A 19042-nucleotide genomic window follows, 5' to 3' on the forward strand; every position below is an offset into this window, starting at 1 on the left:
AAAAAGAAAACAATGTAATAAAGACTTTTATAGAACAGTTTGATATGGTAACTCACTTACAACCCAGAGAGGCTTTTTCGGGGGTCAAACACTATTAATAAGACAGGGAAAATTCCATTGGGTATGATTATAGAAAATGTTTAATATGAAGGATTAATCAAATGTAAAGTTATCCCACCGCGAGACTTATTTATTCCTGTCCTGCCTTGTAAAATGAACGAGAAGTTGCTATTCTCTTTGTGCAAACTATGTGCCGAATCGTATCAACAAACTATACGTTTGCACGAACGAAGAAAGAGCTTTTATAGGCACTTTGGTAACAGACGAAGTTAAAAAAAGCCCTTGATAAGGGATACGCGTTGGATTGCATTTATGAAGTATGGCATTTCGAAAACATCTCTCAATATAAACCTGTTGCTAAAGAAGGGGTTTTCTTCACTAAATATGTAAACACATTTCTTAAAATCAAACAGGACAAAAGTGGTTGGCCAAAATGGTGTAAGACAGAAGACAAAAACAAATGTATATTGAACAGTATTATGAAAAAGAGGGGGTCCAACTTGATTACAGCAATATAAAGAAAACTCCAGGAATGCGTGCTTTGGCTAAACTCATGCTTAATTTATTCTGAGAAAAATTTGGTCAGAAATTAAACAAAGCTCAAGTGGAGTTCATTGATGAACCATCCCTATACTTTGAAAAACTAACGAGTGATAGAGAAGAAGTAACAGCTGTAAATTTTGTCTCCAATGACATGGTAGAAGTACGCTGAAAGTATAAGGATGAATTTGTAGAACCCACTGGGAAAACCAACGTTGCTGCCTATACTACAGCTCAAGCTAGACTCAAATTACTTAGAAAAGCTAAGACCCCGCGCGTTGTACGCGGATACCGATTTTGTTGTATTTACATCAAAAATAGAAGATTGAATGCCCTGATAGGCGATTATTTAGGTGATTTTACAGAAGAAATACAGAAATACAAAGAAATCATATCAAGACCTTTGTGGCAAGCGGACCAAAATGTTATGATTATCAATTACAAAGTCCTGATGAGGCTGGGAAACAAACTCACTGTAAAATAAAAGGTACCACTCTGAATTTAAAAAATCAAATGTCAATCAATATGGAAACAATGACGCAAATGAAAAAAACATATCTAAAATGAAGGTCGATCATACGTCATTGAGTCCCATCTCGAAAACTGACTACACCCAATGCAAGGTGGCGGCTTTATATCGACAGAAGAAGGAGAAAAGTGGTCTAGAGTCAGGTCCTCTACTACTTCTATAGACCATGTTGGTTTAGGGTTTGTAAATATATATAGCTATAAACAAATTGTTTTCATCTGTGTGGGTTCCTGCTGAATTCTTCGTGACTGTGAAGAAACCATCCAGCTGGCCTACGAAAGGTCGGTGGTTCTACCTGATAGAATAATGCCCGGAGGGGCACCTTGGTCTTCCTCCATCATCAAACACTAGAAAGTCACAAAGTGACCTATCATTGTGCCGGCGTGGCTTTTAACACACAAAAAAAACACAAAAACGAAAAAACAAGACAGTCCATTATCTGTGAACCTACAATGTGTTCCATCATGTTTGAAGCGCTACCGCTGCGAGACAGGGCGATATTGTCCTGGTTTGAATCGGTACACCTTCTTGAAGATTGGGACGACATTTGCATTTTCCAGTCTGCTGGTACATAGATTGCTGGTAGATCGCCATAAGTATGGGAGTATCAGGACGGAGAATTTTATCCAGAACACTTGCTTTGTTTTCGTTGAGACGATGAATACAATTCTCTACTCCTTTGTTGTTTAATGTGAATGTTTTCCATTAAACGTTTTGTCCTGTGGAATTGTTTCTCGGATAAATACCGTTGTGAAATTATCAATCAGCCTAGCAGCTTTTTCTCCTGATGTATTACCTATTTTCCCACTTGCATTTAGGATGCCTACGTTTATGGCGTCTTGTATTCTTGCATTTATGTGTCTCTATAACTTTTTAGAAGTAGTATCAGCTTCAGTGTCTAACAGTGGTTTAGATAGCTGTGATACAAAAAGAATAAAATCTGTTCCGACTTTGCGTAGAATTTTCGTGAACTGATCCTTGATATTAGGATTGTCAGTTTTTCTGGATCTGCATTTCTTCTGGATTATCAGTTTTATTTCAGCCGTCATCGAAGGTATGTTTGTTTTCTTTTCCGCTTGTTTCTTTCGTATAGCGGATTTCATGGTCTGGAACATGGCCGTCTTGAGAACATTCCAAATGCTCTGTCCCGTTTTCGCGATTTTAAGTGGTTCGTTTTAGTTTACACAAAGCATTTACTAGAACATTTCTATTACGTTACATCTATGCTTAGATATATTTCTGCAGTTTGATTTATCCAAGCATTTCGGTTATCCCTCAACTGTTTACGTTTTTCATAATTTTTTTCGGACTGACAAAGCAAGCTTCTGGTGAGAAATTATCAAACGGTTATCTGTGTCCCGAAAAATTATAACAGTGCATACGATCTCACCTTGTTGACATCTTTTACCTGTAAATCGTGTCTTTGTGTCGTGTTATTTTTATGGATATTTAACGAACATTCGCTGCCACTGTGCATAACTGTCCATGGTAATTTTATGTAATAATACATATGGCGGATGCATAAATTCGAAATTTGACATGAAGTATCGGTCTTATTTGTATAAGTAAACATGTAGTAAAAAGTAAATTTGTCACTACTGAGCGTAACTCTTGACTATGTTGTCTGTGACATTATATTAAAGTATCACACTGGAAGAAAACAAGATCTTCAGTAGAATTGTTATATTTATATGATATTTATATTAGTCGATAACATTTTTACACTGAGGCCATTGCCTTTATTAAAATGAAGATCAATTTAAATTGCATATATGAGTTCCATATTACTTATTGTCAATGCTCATCTGCACAAATACACAGAAATGTACAATTCATCTGATTTACTTTTGTAACTTGAATAAATGTATAGCACTATATGCATTTCTTACTTTTGTTTGATACGTATTTTATCGATAAAAAATTGATTATTTCAGAGTCTCATTTATCAGGGTTTGTCATTTGATGAAGATGTAAGTATCGTGAAGTGCTGATTGGCAGAATTTTATGCCCCGGCATCTACAAATGCGGGGGCATATAGTGATTGTCCTGTCCGTCCGTCCGTTTGTTCGTCCGCCCGTACGAGGTTAACCAAATGGGACCGTTTTGTCTAGCGTCAATACCCCTAACAAGAGTTACTTGTTTGATAGTTGTCTTTGTTTTTGATACTAATGCAGATGTAACTTGTGACCATTTCTCATCTTCAGACATCACGTGACCTCCGTTTGACCTTGACCTTGAACTTGGTCTCGATTTGGACTTTGGTTGCTTTGTATCTACAAGGATGCCACTGGGGACATCAAGCTTTATTGAACGCAGCTCCTTGTTTTTTTGTCATCAGATAATCTTAAGAACTATAATAAGTACCATCTTTGTGTCTCATTTTAGCTCGACTATTCGAAGAATAGTCTAGCTATTCTACTCACCCTGGCGTCGGCGTCGGCGTTACACCTTGGTTAAAGTTTTGCATGCAAGTACATACAGCTATCATTTAAAAGCATATAGATTTGAAACTTATTTTTTCTCTATCTAGGTCAATGACCAACCTCACTGGGTCAAGTTCCATTACTCTGTCATGTATTTTGAGCAAATTATGCCCCCTTTTGTACTTAGAAAATCCTGGTTAAAGTTTAACATGCAAGTTACTATCTCCAAAACTAATGCTGATATTTTATTGAAACTTCGCATGTGTCTTCGGAGTTATAAAACTAGTTGATAGCATCAAATCCCATAACGCTGACCTGTATTGTGGCCAAATTATGCCTCCTTTGGACTTAAAACATCCTGCTTAAAGTTTTGCATGCAATTAAATACAGTTAATACTTAAGGGCATATAGTCTTGAAACTTGTTTTTCCTTTCTCTACACCGATTACCAATCTCATTGGATGAAGTCCTATAACTCTGACATGTATTTTGGGCAAATTATGCCCTTTTTTGACTTAGACTGGTTAAAATTTTACACGCATGTTACTATCTCCAAAACTAATGCAGATATTGAATTGAAACTTTACATGTGTCTTTGGGGTTATACAACTAGCTGATTACATCAAGTCCCATAACTCTGATCTGCATTTTGGCCAAATTATACCCCCTTTTGGACTTAGAAAATCCTGGTTAAAGTTTTGTGTGCAAGTACAAACAGATTTTACTTAAAGGCATTTATATCATATTATATTTGAAACTTATTTTTTATTTTTCTAGATCAATAACCAAACTCATTTGGTCATATCCCATAACTCTGACATGTATATTTGGCCAATTATGCCCCCTTTATTACTTCTGAATTCTGGTTGAAGTTTTGCGTGCAAGTCACTATCTGCAGAACAAATGCAGATATTAAATTGAAACTTCACATGTGCATTGACACAGGGTAACATTTTCCTGCTTCTGGGACAATATTTCGAACACTCAAGCATTGGCTGCCTTACGGACAGCTTTTGTTATATTTGTATTATTTAAAGACGCTCGCGGTAGTTTATTCGGACGGGTCGATATTTACCCCAACACCGTGCAAGTTTGGTTGTTTCTAATCCCCGTACCGTACCCATGCCGTACATCCGTATTCGTGAACTATAGGTTTTGTTCGGAGAATGGTGGAAACCTACATCATTCTATGATATCAAGATACTTCATAAACACGCTTATTTAGAAATCTGCCGTTTGATAATTTGATATATCTCTAGGTCACTTGCCCAAAACACTGAAAGAGTTTCCGAGAATTTGTCGAGAAGCCTTTAACCTGCACTCTTCAAACTTAGTGGGGTGATTGGCACAACAGAGTAGATAACTCCTATTGCTTTTAAGACTAATATGTTAAAGGTAAAGGGGGCAGCAGCCGAAATGATTTCTTCCTATATAAATACATAAAAAAACAATTTCTTCAGTCACACTTTCAGCCAGCGGGTTTATTCCAGATTAGGGCCATTTGACCCTCTTGTTAACTACATGTATCTTTGCCTTAAGCTGTGGACAAAATACAGTATACTGGCAAGAGTAGGGCTGAATATATGCCCTTGTTTGAAATAAAAATTGATTACGTATTTCGTACCAATCTGCGTTGTATACATGCCCGCCACACCCCGCCTCGTTGTAATATGATTTAAGCCAAATCTAATATCGTGACCTACCAATTTTCTTTTTGTTTTAGATTAGGTAGACATAACACAATGTATTTGCAAAGTTTGATTTAATTCTATTATGTGAAACTCGATAACATAGCAGAAATACCAGCTTATGATCGACAAAAATATAAAAAATACCACTAGGGTCTGCTATACATGTGTTCTCTTTTTTTACAAAATCAATTTCTTTTGATTTCTCTGTTTCACTAGATATATTATTTTCCGTTATAAAAATGCTTGGATATCAAATTTATGCTGTTATTGTACTTTACTGAAATATATTTTAGGAGTATGGAAATTTTGAAAAATATTAAAAATAGCATCATATCTAGGGGCAAATAAAATTGAAACAGTGCCGGTGACCTAGTATTTTTATTTCATTTTTCAATACATCATATCATGATCTTGTAATACAGAACGTTTCATCAAAATCTATTATTGGGAAAAACAATAACGAAACTGCAGCGAGCGTCTTTAAAGTGGCTATTCATAATTAAGATATTAAGAAATGATTTGAAACATGCACTTGCTGGATATATGTTTAAGTTTTCAATGTCATCGTAAGTGTGAAAACACTGACAAAGTAGATAACCAAAAGTGGAAATACACTGAAGTGAAAGTTTACACGAATCAGTTTACACGCATCAGTGCAGAACACGTCCGCTTAGCTCAGTAGGGGAAGCGCATATCTACGGGTCGCGGGGCCATGAGGGGCGTATGTTCTCGGTAACGATTTGATAAAATTCATGGTGTCTGAAATCATTCGTCCTACACCTCTGATTTATGTCGAGAAGTTGGCAGTTACTTGAGGAGAACAAGTTTGCACTGGTACAGAATCAAGGAACACTGGTTAGGTTAACTGTTCACTGTTAAATTACTAAAATACTGTTGAAAACCGGCGTTAGACCCAAAACAAAGAAACAAAATCAAAAAACAAAGCATCAGGTCAGAAGATAGGAAACTGCCGTCAGTCCGTCCGTTAACCTTCTTGTGCACACATCTCCGCCGACAATTTTTATCCAATCCAAATTAAATTTAGTACATGTATACGTCACCAACATGAAGTAAACATGCACATATTTCAGGAACTTTTATTTCCAAAAACTATTTTTGGAGTTATGGCCTTTTTGGACTTCGGAATAAACCAAATACAACATAATAGTGTGCCTTTAAAAGATCCTATAGCTCTTATCTAGTTGAAATAATACTTGGTGTACATCATGAACATGAAGCTGAAATATGCATGCCGTTGCGAGTTCTATGTCCATTCTGGAGTTATGGACTTTCTCTTGAACTATTCCATCAAATTTATATGAAAGTTGATATACATCATCAATATGAAGTGGGTAGACGCATATTGTCGGGGCATTTATGTACGCTAATAGTTCTGAAGTTACTGCCCGTGTTTTGACTTCAAAATATTACAACTACGTCAGAACATTGTGTACTGAACCCCACCTATAGTTTCCATCCAACTGATATGAAAGCTGGTATACATCATAAAAATGAAGTGGACATTATTGGATCATTATATCCCCAGATACAATATATGTAGGACCTATATTGGAGTCATGTATGTACATAAGTTGGTCCGTCTGTCCGGAAGTCCATTGTGTCCTCTTAATATCTTCTTAAATCACTGCCTTGTTCTCGCTGCTTCCGGGGGATCTACGTTCCAGATTTTTTTTGTTACATGAATGTAACACCTAAGGTTTTATGAAGACTTTGACTAGAAAACTTACTTCGTTTTATGTATAATGTTTAAGAATGAATGCGATTTTAGATTATGTTTTGAGTGGTTGTCGTATAATTTAACGTTTTTACATTTTGTAATGTTATAGAACGCTATGTTTGAACTAAGATTTATTTGCATGTCTGTACATGTTACCTTCTGGAAATAAAGAATTTATTATTATTATTATCATTAGCATGCATAGGTTCAAGATAAAGGTCACATTTTGCAGGTCAAATAGCATAACTCTGGTGTTCGCTCCATATCTTCAAAACGGCTGGAAAGATTTTCATAAAACTAGTATCAATTGTTATTCAAATTAGCGCGACGTGCGGAGCGCACAATCAATGACACTGGGTCTAAAGTCAAAGTTACACCTGAAGGTAAAATGTAAAATAGCTGGAGTGTGCTCCATATTGCCTAACTCAATTGGAAGATTTTCATAAAACTGGAATTAGTTGATTACTTAATTAAGGTAACGTGTAGTGCATATAACCTTGGTCAATTTATTAGTCCAATGTCAAGATCACAATTAGAGGTCAAAGCTCAAATAGCTCATAATTGTGTCCGCTCTATATGTTATGTATGGATTTCATAAACCTAGCATCCTTTAATTACCTCGTCCAGACGACAATCCCAGGTCAAAAGACTCCGAAGTCAAGGTCACACTTAAAGATCAAAGTTCACAGCATTTTATTTTCGCTGTAACGAAACTGTGTCTAGTTTGGTCTACAATACACCACTTTCCATCTCCCATTTATTTCAACCTCCTCAGCCCCTTACCCACACCACCACCACTCACCCACCAACAAATTCGTTTAGAGTTTTACCATGTGTGTCTTGTCACAAAACAAATTACATAACATTCGCCCACCCCCTCCCCACTTACCGTCATTACCTTCCCCTCAACTCCCAATTGTTTTTCATTTAGTTTCTTGCCCTTTAGTATTCTGTCACCACACATCCTGCTTCTAATCACCCACTAACCCTCTCGCAATCCCACCCCTTACCCAAGAAGAAAAGGATGTTTATGTACGATTATTTTTACGTGAGTCAGGACCCTGTTGTGAGCCTTTATTGGTTAATTAATCTATTATTGTATGAAGCATTGCAGTCGGCAAGTGTATTGCAATGTTAACATCATTCTTGTTCATTCAGGTTTTTATTATTCATACTACCTTCTTCTTTTCTGCATTGTAATTAAACAAACTGATATTAATTTACATATGTCCAGTAAGCGGTACCCTCTTGCTTTTCGTTATTTTGCATGTAACTGGTCAATTTCCCTTAAGTGTTCAACTTACAGTAGTAGATTATGTTATATTTTAATTTGTCAAGATTAAAATATCTAAGGTTTTGCAATAGAAAATATCATCGCAATTAAGCAGCCTTAGATCAAATGTGATAAATATAAACGAGATAGATTTATATCTGGACTTGAGATGTTTTGATTTTGAGAAGAATGAAATAAAGTTCTGTTCACTAGTGCCCATGGCGAGAAAGGACAACATATCAAGACCCATCTGGAGTATTACCTACAGAGATAAAGGAAACAGTGTTGCAAGACAAATGGTTTGACAGAATAAAGGAACCTGCAGGTGAATATAAAATTGCAATTCTAGGAAAAGTTAAAAGCTACTTTGTTGAAAATTTGAAACACACAGAAACATTTATAAAGAATAAGTAAAACAGATGGCATCCTATTTTATTCCAAATTATTGTCGATTGGTATTATTATAATATTTTCTTCGCTGTTTATTGTTTAGTAAATTTTCAGATGAATATACTGTTTATAACGGTACTTAATAATGTCCTATCTGAGATTATGAATAGTACTCACCAAAACTTAATATTAGTTTGCCTGGTACCATAGGTTTGCCTGTTTATTGATTGTTGCATAAATATGAGCATTGTGATGCTTTTTACTCACTACATGTTTATTTATAGGTGTTGAAAAGACTTACATGGACTCGGACAAAAAGCTTAATCTCAAACTCATTGCCGAAGATGACCATTATGACCTTATCAACGAAATGGAAATGGACCAATCACCTCTTCCGAACAAGGTACTGATGCATACAATATATAACTCTGAAACATGTAACCCTCTACTAGAAGAATGTTTACTGAAACGGTAATTTTACTGACTTCCAGTTAACAATGCAATAAAGCCGTATCATAATTGCATTTAGTTCCGTTGAATCATTCTAAATACTGATATGTCATACATGACGCTGGCAACATTTGATTCAACACGTTCATTAACATTTCATCTGCATAACCCTTTTCCCTTTGTTGACATTGACTCAGATTGGTTATCAGTCAATAAAACTATATAAACATAGCTCCATTTGAAGTGTAAAATGCTACCAAGCAAAATACCGAGACTGTTCAAAATGGTAAGTACATCCAGCAACAGCGGAGTGAGTGAGTGGGTGAATTGGGTTTTACGGCGAATCGACACAAAATGGTCATATATCGCCAAGGAGAAGTCATATTGCAAACACCAGCTGTAAAGCATAAACATTGATGTAAAAATGTAAAGCATACGTAAAAACATCCATGTAAAAATGTAAAGAACACTATGAATAATGTAAAACCTATCTAAAACCATCCATGTAAAATGTAAAGTATATCTAAAAACAGTAATTTAAAAATGTATGTACGTGTGTGTTAGAATATCAGCTGCAAACATAATAATATTCCAGATGTAAATAAAATAAGAAGTGTTACATCTTTTGATATATTCCTATTTGCTTTAAAAACGATAAAATATTTCCGACTGAAACGTTGTCAAATAACTCTTTCAAAGATTGAACGTCATAATATGTACTGCGTTATGTAGCAAGGGCCACACAGTCGATTAAAATATGTTTAATAGTTAGCGGTGTTTGACATGGTACACAATCGGGTTGATCTTTTTTATTCAAAAGATAAGAGTGAGTCAAACGGGTATGAACTTTACTATCAAAGAATGAAGGATCTCCGTGGTCTGGTTGTTAAGGTCATTTTAACATAATAACAGAAATAAAACTTTGTAAGCGTCAATACGGAATGGATATTTGCATATTTTCGAGACTTCCATGTCCACTAAATTTCTATGGAGTTAAGGCCCTTTTTGACTTTGAAATATTACAACTTTGTATACTTTACTTTTACTGTTTATACACAATCGAAACAAATATTGGTATGCATTATCAAAATGATTAGACATGCTCATATATTCGAGCCATCAATGCCTATTTATTGTTTCTGGGATTGGGTCTTATTATGCATTCTCAGGTGGCATGTGTCGTACATTGTTCACATCATTCTTGTTTCATTACGCGCTTCCTAATCTAACAACGCTAGCGACTGTACGTGTGCTTTTCATTGTGCATTTCTGACTTTAAAATAGAAAAGGTCGCTCAACACGACAAAAACGAAAATGTTGCAGGCTCGGTTTGATTGAGCCTGTTCATGGACGGTAGTTGAAATGCATGCTACCGTCCACACTCTCTAGTCCTAGGTTGAGCAGAACTCAACATTTACACATGCTACAAGTACAACTAGAGCTGTCACTAAAGGTGATGAATGTACCCCCCGCATGCACTGACACAGTACATTGCAATTTGACGCACACAAGATTGCATAATTATGTGGACTGTATGTATATAGACTGTATGTATACAGTATAGTATCAAAAAACAAAGTCCCATAACTATGCAGAATATTTATCTAAAGGAATGTAACATGCACCATGCACAACTAGGGTTGGTACTGATCACTTGTGTGAAGTTTCATTAAATTGTGTGTAAGGGTTTGGTAGATCAGGCACGCACAAGATTGCATATGCAGACTGTATGTACATAGTATGTTAACAAGAAACAAAGTCCCATAACTCTGCAATTTTTGTCGCTGAAAGAACCTAACATGACCCATGCACAACTACTGTTGTTACTGATCACTTGTGTGAAGTTTCATTAAATTGTGTCAAGGGGATGAGGAGAGATGGTGCGCACAAGATTGTGTCTATGTATATAGTATAGTAACAAAAAAACAAAGTCCCATAACTCTGCAAATTTTTTTTCTGAAAGAACCTAACATGCCCCATGCACAACTACTGTTGTTACTGATCACTTGTGTGAAGTTTCATTAAATTGTGTCAAGGGGATGAGGAGAGATGGTGCGCACAATATTGTGTCTATGTATATAGTATAGTAACAAAAAAGCAAAGTCCCATAACTCTGCAATTTTTTTTTCTAAAAGAACCTAACATGCCCCATGCACAACTACTGTTGGTACTGATCACTTGTGTGAAGTTTCATTAAACTGTGTCAAGGGGATGAGGAGAGATGGTGCGCACAAGATTGTGTCTATGTATATAGTATAGTAACAAAAAAACAAAGTCCCATAACTCTGCAAATTTTTTTTCTAAAAGAATCTAACATGCCCCATGCACAACTACTGTTGGTACTGATCACTTGTGTGAAGTTTCATTAAATTCTGTCAAGGGGATAAGGAGAGATGGTGCGCACAAGATTGCGTCTACGGACAGACAGACGGACAGACAGACAGACAGACAGACAACCTGAAACCAGTATACCCCCCCCCCCCCTTACAACTTTTTTGTCGGGGGGTACAAAAATAATTTTAAAAGACATACGCAGATGTGTTCATACGGCGGTGCACCTGGAACCTTCAATGATACACTTGCATGTTATTCAATGAAAAGCGGCATATGGTCCCCAGTTAAAATAATGGGTTTGCCCTAAACGAGAAAACAAAGAGCAGAACTAAACAAACTGGAATTTAGAAAGGGGATCTGAGGTTATGGAGCCTGCATATCACAGGAACTGCCAAAGGACAAAATTAAAAAGCAGGCACCATATCCAAGGGGTGATTATACAATACCCAAAGCTATGAAAGCGGGAGTATTGGAACCACCCAGGGCGAGATGTTCAAGCTGAGAAACTAAACACTACTAATAAACACGACAAAAAGTCGTGCTGAACGATCTGAGAATATCGAAATATAACAGCCCTGATTGAATGTACGGGGAGACTTTTTACGGCCGTCACATACCCCTTTGTGCCAAATTAAATAAGATGGGGGAAATTTATATCCGTTAACAGAAATGACGTCATGACTTTCTAAAAGCGAGCATTATATAGTCCCGATCTAGTTTCTTTATGTTTAGCGTACTTTTTTCTTTAAAACGCTTTAAACCGAGACACATACTTTAACGAAAAGATCGCAGCTACAGTGGTATTTAAGTTTTATGTCGTTTTACATAAGCATTTCTAAATGGTAGCCAGATACAGCAAGGGATATATCATGCATATCGATGCTATACCAGTCCCGATGGAATAAAAGAGGTCGATGCAAGTTTAAAGATACTTGTTTCTTCATATTTCATACATTTGTTCTATTCATAAGTACACGCCATTTACCCTTAGCAATGTTTATGTTTGATTTAAAATTTAGCTCTCATCTTTTGCTGGACGTGAAAACCTTCACATTTTGATGCTTGAGCAGTATAACTTTTAACTTTTTATTACTTGTCAGCTGTCATTGCAATTGAATATGCTGTCTTAATCTCTACATTACTTCGATTTATCGTGCGTTTAATACATCTGAATATTGTTTTGATTCTCTCAGAATACACGTACGCCCGGACGTAGATTACCGGAACTGCCTGAACGTTCAAAATGTGATAAGAAAAAATTTAGAGTTTCGTGTAAAAGGAAATCAGCGATAAAGAATGAACTGGATATTTCAATGGATGAGCAAAGGAGCCAGTGTTTGGAATACAGTGAAATGGTCAACATCTTCAAACCACTGATAGTCAACACACTGCTTGTCGAAGACATCCTACCGTCCTTATCATTTCTAGGTTTGTTTTCATATTAAATACTTGAGATGTTTTTGACATAAACTGTAGATTCTAGAGATTATTTTGTTTTAATGTAACGTGACTATGTTAGGGTGCTCTGTGCTTCCGAAAAAATCTACCCTCTTGTTTTGGAAGCATAAAACTCAAACAAGCAACAAAATAGCAGACTCGGTTTTAAAGAGTATGTTCATAGGAGGAAATAAAATGTACAGTTCTCCCACGTCCACTAGCACTGGGTTAAGCGGAATTCTAATAAAGTAAACACGAATGTTCTCCATGATTCGAAAGGACCAGAAACTATAGCACTGAGTCCAAGTATGGGGTGACGTTTTTACAGCCGTCACACGGCTCTTTACGACTGTTGTTGTGATAATTATTAATAATCAAATCTGAAAAGATCCTTTGAAAGCACAGAACGCAACCAAGCAACATAATAGCTGACTCGGTATGATTGCGTCTGTTAATGAGAGGTAATGAATATTCAACAACCCTCACGCTCTCTAGCACCGGCTTATTCGGAATCATATTATACTGAAAAAGACTGTTCTCCATGATCCCAAAGGACTAGTAAAAGCTCTGAGACCACATGTGGGATGACATATTTATAGCCGCCTTGCGGCATGTAAAGAATGTTGTGATATGTTAATAAAATCTGTGATAAAGTCATTAATATAAATCAAGAAAGTGTTAAAATGTAACAGAGTGGTTTGTATACTGTGCAAGTTTTATAAGTTCTTCTTTTGCAAAATTATGTCCTTGTATTTGGCACCTGACGTCCAAAAGTAGTAAAGAAGTGGTTATTCCAGAAAACTAGAATGTCATGCTTTGTACAGGTCGGATGGCGCTTGGCATCGCTCCCGGTTATATTAATATCTCTCACGTTCCGATTTAAAACTGGCCAGTTAGAGGTTTCGGTTCGTGTATTTTAAGACTGGGCCGAACCGAAACGCGGATCGTTGATGTCAGCTTCGTAAATTACTTATTTATTTGCCATTGCACTAACAATTAGGGATTTGGCGGGGGGATGCTGCATTGTTTCTCAGACAGACCAAGTAGACACACAGGGAAAAAACAAACAAATAAAGGAACACAATGGGACACCGCCTTGGAACGGTCAGTGGCAAAACCACCCCTGGAGAGCTGAAACTGGTTTATGGTGCACATAGTCTCACTTATATAATCCTTAAGAGCCTACAACGCATGTACTCAATGCCTTTGCAGAAGACAGAGCAACAAGGGAACACCCTTAAGGGTCCGACGAAACAGGCCAGAAGACAGAAATCAAAATAGCTCAGTCCTGGTGGGATTTAAGAACTACCTATCATAGAGTCCACCACCCGTTCCGTCAGACACAATCGAAGAGGAAAGCGTAGCGTCCAACTGTGAAAGGATTGAACACCAAACATGCAGTGTTTCTCAAAACAGTTGGGTCATAATCTCTTTTAATAAAACGTTTAATGACTTCACTAAATACAATTGGAAAATTACCATGGCCCAAAATCCTACGAAGTTTGTAAACCACATTCCCATAAAAACGGGTTTTGATATACCTTCCCGCAGAAATTTAAATTGCTATTATATTTTAAAACCAAGTCTGAATTACGATAGTACAATTTAGCAAAGTATTTACGTAATTTATAATAACGGTAGCCCAGTCGAAGACGCTTATGTGTAATATATTGATTACGTTCATTGAAATCCTCAACATGACTACACGCTCTTGCAAACCGAATTAACTGAGAAATATATATCCCATAAGATGCTGCCTGGGGGTACATCCCCATCCAAAGGTGGTGGGGGGGGGGGGGGATTTACACTACTAAAATTAAAATCATCCCAGCTCTTGTCATAAATTTTGGTATGAATAAAACTGTCGTAAATAGAGAGATGTAAATCTAGAAATGAAGCAGTAATATCCGAGTTATTAGTTTTATTTAACTGCTGCTCCCGAGGATAAATAGTATCCACCAACTGAGCAAAAAACGGATTATCTATATAAAGTATATCATCTAGAAAGCGTGATGCGCTATTAAATGCAGTAATAATGTCTGCCTGTGTATCTGGAGAAAGGCTCAAAATAAAATCTCTTTCATAACAATATAAAAACAAATCTGCGACAAGGGATGCACAATTTGTTCCCATGGGAATACCAATTACTTGTCTGAAAATTGCATTCTCAAACCTGATGTAAATAATGTTAAATAAAAAGGAAGGGGCTTTACAAACGTCGTCACAGGTCAACATAGTATATTTTTTTACAATGCAACTAGTAAAACATGCTTTATCGAAATTGCAAGCGAGAGTATTAGCATTTTCCCTGGCAAAAATCTTTTGAATTAAGGCAGTTAGTTTTTCATTTATTAAGTTATGTAGTAAAATGGTATAAAAAGTAGAAACAATCGTATGTACTGACTGAAACATCTTGTAATTATTAATTCTAAATTTATCCAAGATTTCGCCATTATTAATTCTAAATTTATCCAAGATTTCGCCAGAATGTTTTACCGACCAAAACAAGTTTTTACCAGAGTTGTCTTATACTTTGTCACAATATCTTTTCAGGTGGGTTTTTACAGCAGTAAGGCATGATGTTAATAACCTGGAAATATTTGTAGCGGTACAAGAGCTTCAATTAGCGATAAAATGAGTTTTATATGGTTGTTTGTGTAATTTTGGAATCCAGTAACATTGTTTGAAGTTTAATTTGTCATCTATACGAACTTTCAAATTAGAAACTTCAGTGATGTGATTAGTCATCAAATGTTGTTCAACAAAAGTACTCATTGTATAAGCTTTAGTACTATTTAGTTCGTTTTGTAAAACATAAATATAATGTAGGCGTCAAATGATGATAATATTGTCAGCCGCCTTGTCTGCTGGAACTAAAAAACAAAGAAAAATATCAAACAGGGAATGCCACGCACCAAAAACGTAGCCTCCTCAAAACGAAACCCCCTTTGAATGAAATCTTGGATCTCCTTTTTCAGATGTCTTAATTTCTTAAAGTAAACTTGGGCTTAGGTGGAAGAAGGTGTTCATTTGTTTTTATAAAATTTAATACGGGAATCGACTTAAAGATAGTACGTTTCCTTACTCAGGACCTTTTGTTTGAAATGCCTGTCATTCGCGCACAGTTTTCATCCCAGTTGCTTTTGTTGTCTTATTGTCGTCCTTCAACAAATTTCTCAAACCTTTCAGTACTTCAGTAATTTGATTTTCGTTAATGATCTAAATCGCCATTTACATTCTGTATTAATATGAACATATCAAAGGTTATTTTTTCTGTTATATGCATTGGTATTTTACAGACAATCACGACGATATTTATGCACAAATGAGAATATATTCACCAAAAGATCTTGTTGTGAGCCTCTTAGATGATTTAGAGAGAAGCGAAGAACTTGGAAAATGGCAAAAATTCATAGATGCTCTTAGCGCCAATGGTAAACATTATTTGTGCAACTTCGCTTCGAATAAAATCAGTAATTAATATTCAGTTGCAGACAGTAGTTTGTTTTGCTTACCTCATTAATATCTGAGTCAGTAATATTACTAAAAAATATTGTCCACTAACGCAATACATTTCCCAAATTAGTTAACACATATTTGATTTTAGGATACACATACATTGTTGACAACATTAGAGGCTACAAGTTTATCAGTCCTGAATATCAGACAGAATACATCAGAAAGCTCAAACCAAAAATTGGCAAAATGATAAAGACACAGAAGCTTCTTCCACATCTTCTGGATAAACGTCTTATAAGCAACAGTGACAATGAAATTATTCTACGAGAAATTGTAAACCACGGTAATTTTGCAGCAGCAGCTGAACTGCTGGGTAAATTAAATCAAAAGCATCGCAACTGGTACAAGTTATTTATTGAAGCTCTTCAAGAAGCAAACATGGACGACGTCGCAGTTTGTCTAAACATACCTGAACTGTTAGAAAGCAGAAGGTCAAATGGTACAGATATTTGTAAGTTAACTTGGTTGTTTGATTTCTAATAAAAAGGAAAGAAATATAATCATGTAATTGGAATACCGGCTCTTGATGCGTATACACTATTCAAACGGTTTGAAGTTTGATAGTGCCTCTTGATATATTTAATACATTATTTCAGTCAGCTAATTTCATGTGCAAATACAAGTAGAACTCTTCATTGAGAAAATGTTTAACTGACCGCCGTACATTTAGACATTTTTAATATACTAGTAGAAGAAAAAAAAACTTAGAGTGAGAAAATCTCATGAATAAAGAATTACCAACGTTAGAACTGAACCACTTGAAACAAAATACTAACCGCAAAGTATCATTCTAATTAAGCAAATTTGATAATATAGCATCTGTATGGAACTTGTGCATGTATCCTAGCAATGCAAATAAATGTAGACATTCAACTATCGAACTTATTCAAATAAACTTTTGGAAATATTCGGAATAGTGCCAAAAGGACATGTGTTTCAAGTACCTTTTTCGGATTGTAGATGCTTTCGACAGCTTTATCGATTTAAATTAAAGACGTATCCTGGAAAAAGTTATAGCACAGAGAATTTTGCTTGTAACACAGAGAATTTGCTTGTACGTCCTTTAAGATATAATAAAATAATTTTTAGAACACCACTATTTAGCATTTAACAAAAAAGGGGCGAAACAAATGTATTATACTTTATAACAGAAAAGTCAAGTAATAATATTCCAAGATATTTGAAAATACCGCTATGTTATTTACTAAAATTTAAATTCCGACGCACGTGGTCTACGTGTAAAATCTTGAATAACCGTAACTGTATCGGTTATTCCAGCTAAAATATAAATGCTTTCATAAATAAAAAATCCTAGTGCGGAGAAATGTACATTTTTCTTGTATTTATCGCATAGTGCGGCAATTTTCCTTTGATCTTTGCAGCATGTTATACATAGTAACACACATTATTACTACAAAACTGTGCTGATATCTTACAAAACTGTTGCGATATATATCAACACGGAAATCTCTATGGAGTTTCATAAGAAAAAAAGTGTTCCGATATATATCAGCACAGTAAAACTGTTCCGATATATATCGGAACACTTTTTCTCTATTGAGGTCCTATCAAGGGAGTATAATTTTTTCCTTTCAAAGAAAAGATGATTTTAGCTCCAATTTAAAGTTCACAGAGAAAGAATTGTCACAAACACCTACATTTATAAAGTAAAAGAATAAATAAACTAGAATATTTCAAAAACTTGATAGTTATTGCCAAATTCAGAAATACATGAAATATATGAAATTCTGAGATTTCTCAAATGTTTCTTTTTCTTTGATTTTTTTTTTACAAACAAAACAACAAGTTTTACAATATGTCTGGCCAATGAAATGCAAAGATTTAAAACCAATGCAGAAATTTGTCGGGTACTTTTATCTGGAGAACACATTTTCTAAAACAGAAGTTTTAGTGTTTCAGTCAGCAAGGCACAGAAAGGGAATCAAAATAGTAAAAACAATAATAAACAAATTTAAATGAAAATAATATATAAATTTTAATGATAAACTATGCGATAAAACAGTTATAATATGTAATGCTCGTGTGTTACGAGGATATATCAGAGCTAGGGGTACATCTCGTTATTTTTCTCTTCACATATCTGTCTCGGCCTACCGGCCTCGACGATATGTGCAGAGAAAAATACCCTCGATGTACCCCTAGCTCTGATATATCCTGGTAACACACTCTCACACATACTATAACTATTACATATAGATCAACATATATATCATTACAAAATGTTACAAAATCTATAGGTCGCCTTGCTAGTTTCAGAGATATATAGCATTTAATTACGTCCCTTTTAAACTTTTATTATTCAGTACACATTCTGTCAATGTGCTTTACTCCTGAAACACCTTCAATCTTCCCATCTGATAACAACTCCATGAACAATGCATTAATACCATAAAAACATTGCGATTATTGAATTATTTAAAATACTGGAGACAATGTCCGCTATTTGCAATTGTTTCACTATAAACCTTATCACTTATTAGGCAACTCATATCAGGCTCATTAAAGTCGAATTGTTTATTATATCTATAAATATATATTGAAAAAAATGATTAATTTACTGTGTTCTGCTAAACTATCCGCATTTTAAACAATATAACAGCTTTTTGTAACATGAAGATGAATGTGCAAAAAGATGCTC

At 35.4% G+C, this 19042-nt stretch overlaps 1 protein-coding gene across 6 annotated transcripts in view; it reads left to right on the forward strand.

Annotated features, from left to right (window-relative positions):
* The window catches only part of LOC123558007 (uncharacterized), a 44492-nt gene that overhangs the window by 11709 nt on the left and 13741 nt on the right, over window positions 1–19042 (forward strand). For 3 of the 6 annotated variants that reach the window (XM_053544389.1, XM_053544393.1, XM_053544388.1), the window contains exons 3-8: window positions 3064–3099; window positions 8467–8578; window positions 8928–9046; window positions 12621–12855; window positions 16164–16298; window positions 16472–16834. In XM_053544389.1, the coding sequence (XP_053400364.1) occupies window positions 3064–3099; window positions 8467–8578; window positions 8928–9046; window positions 12621–12855; window positions 16164–16298; window positions 16472–16834 (1000 nt within the window). The remainder of the gene's footprint in view (window positions 1–3063; window positions 3100–8466; window positions 8579–8927; window positions 9047–12620; window positions 12856–16163; window positions 16299–16471; window positions 16835–19042) is intronic. The other 3 variants (XM_053544392.1, XM_045349868.2, XM_053544390.1) reach the window with 2 other exon arrangements.

The sequence above is a fragment of the Mercenaria mercenaria genome, chromosome 5 (assembly GCF_021730395.1).
Source record: "Mercenaria mercenaria strain notata chromosome 5, MADL_Memer_1, whole genome shotgun sequence".
In the NCBI taxonomy this organism is placed as follows: Eukaryota; Metazoa; Mollusca; class Bivalvia; order Venerida; family Veneridae; genus Mercenaria; species Mercenaria mercenaria.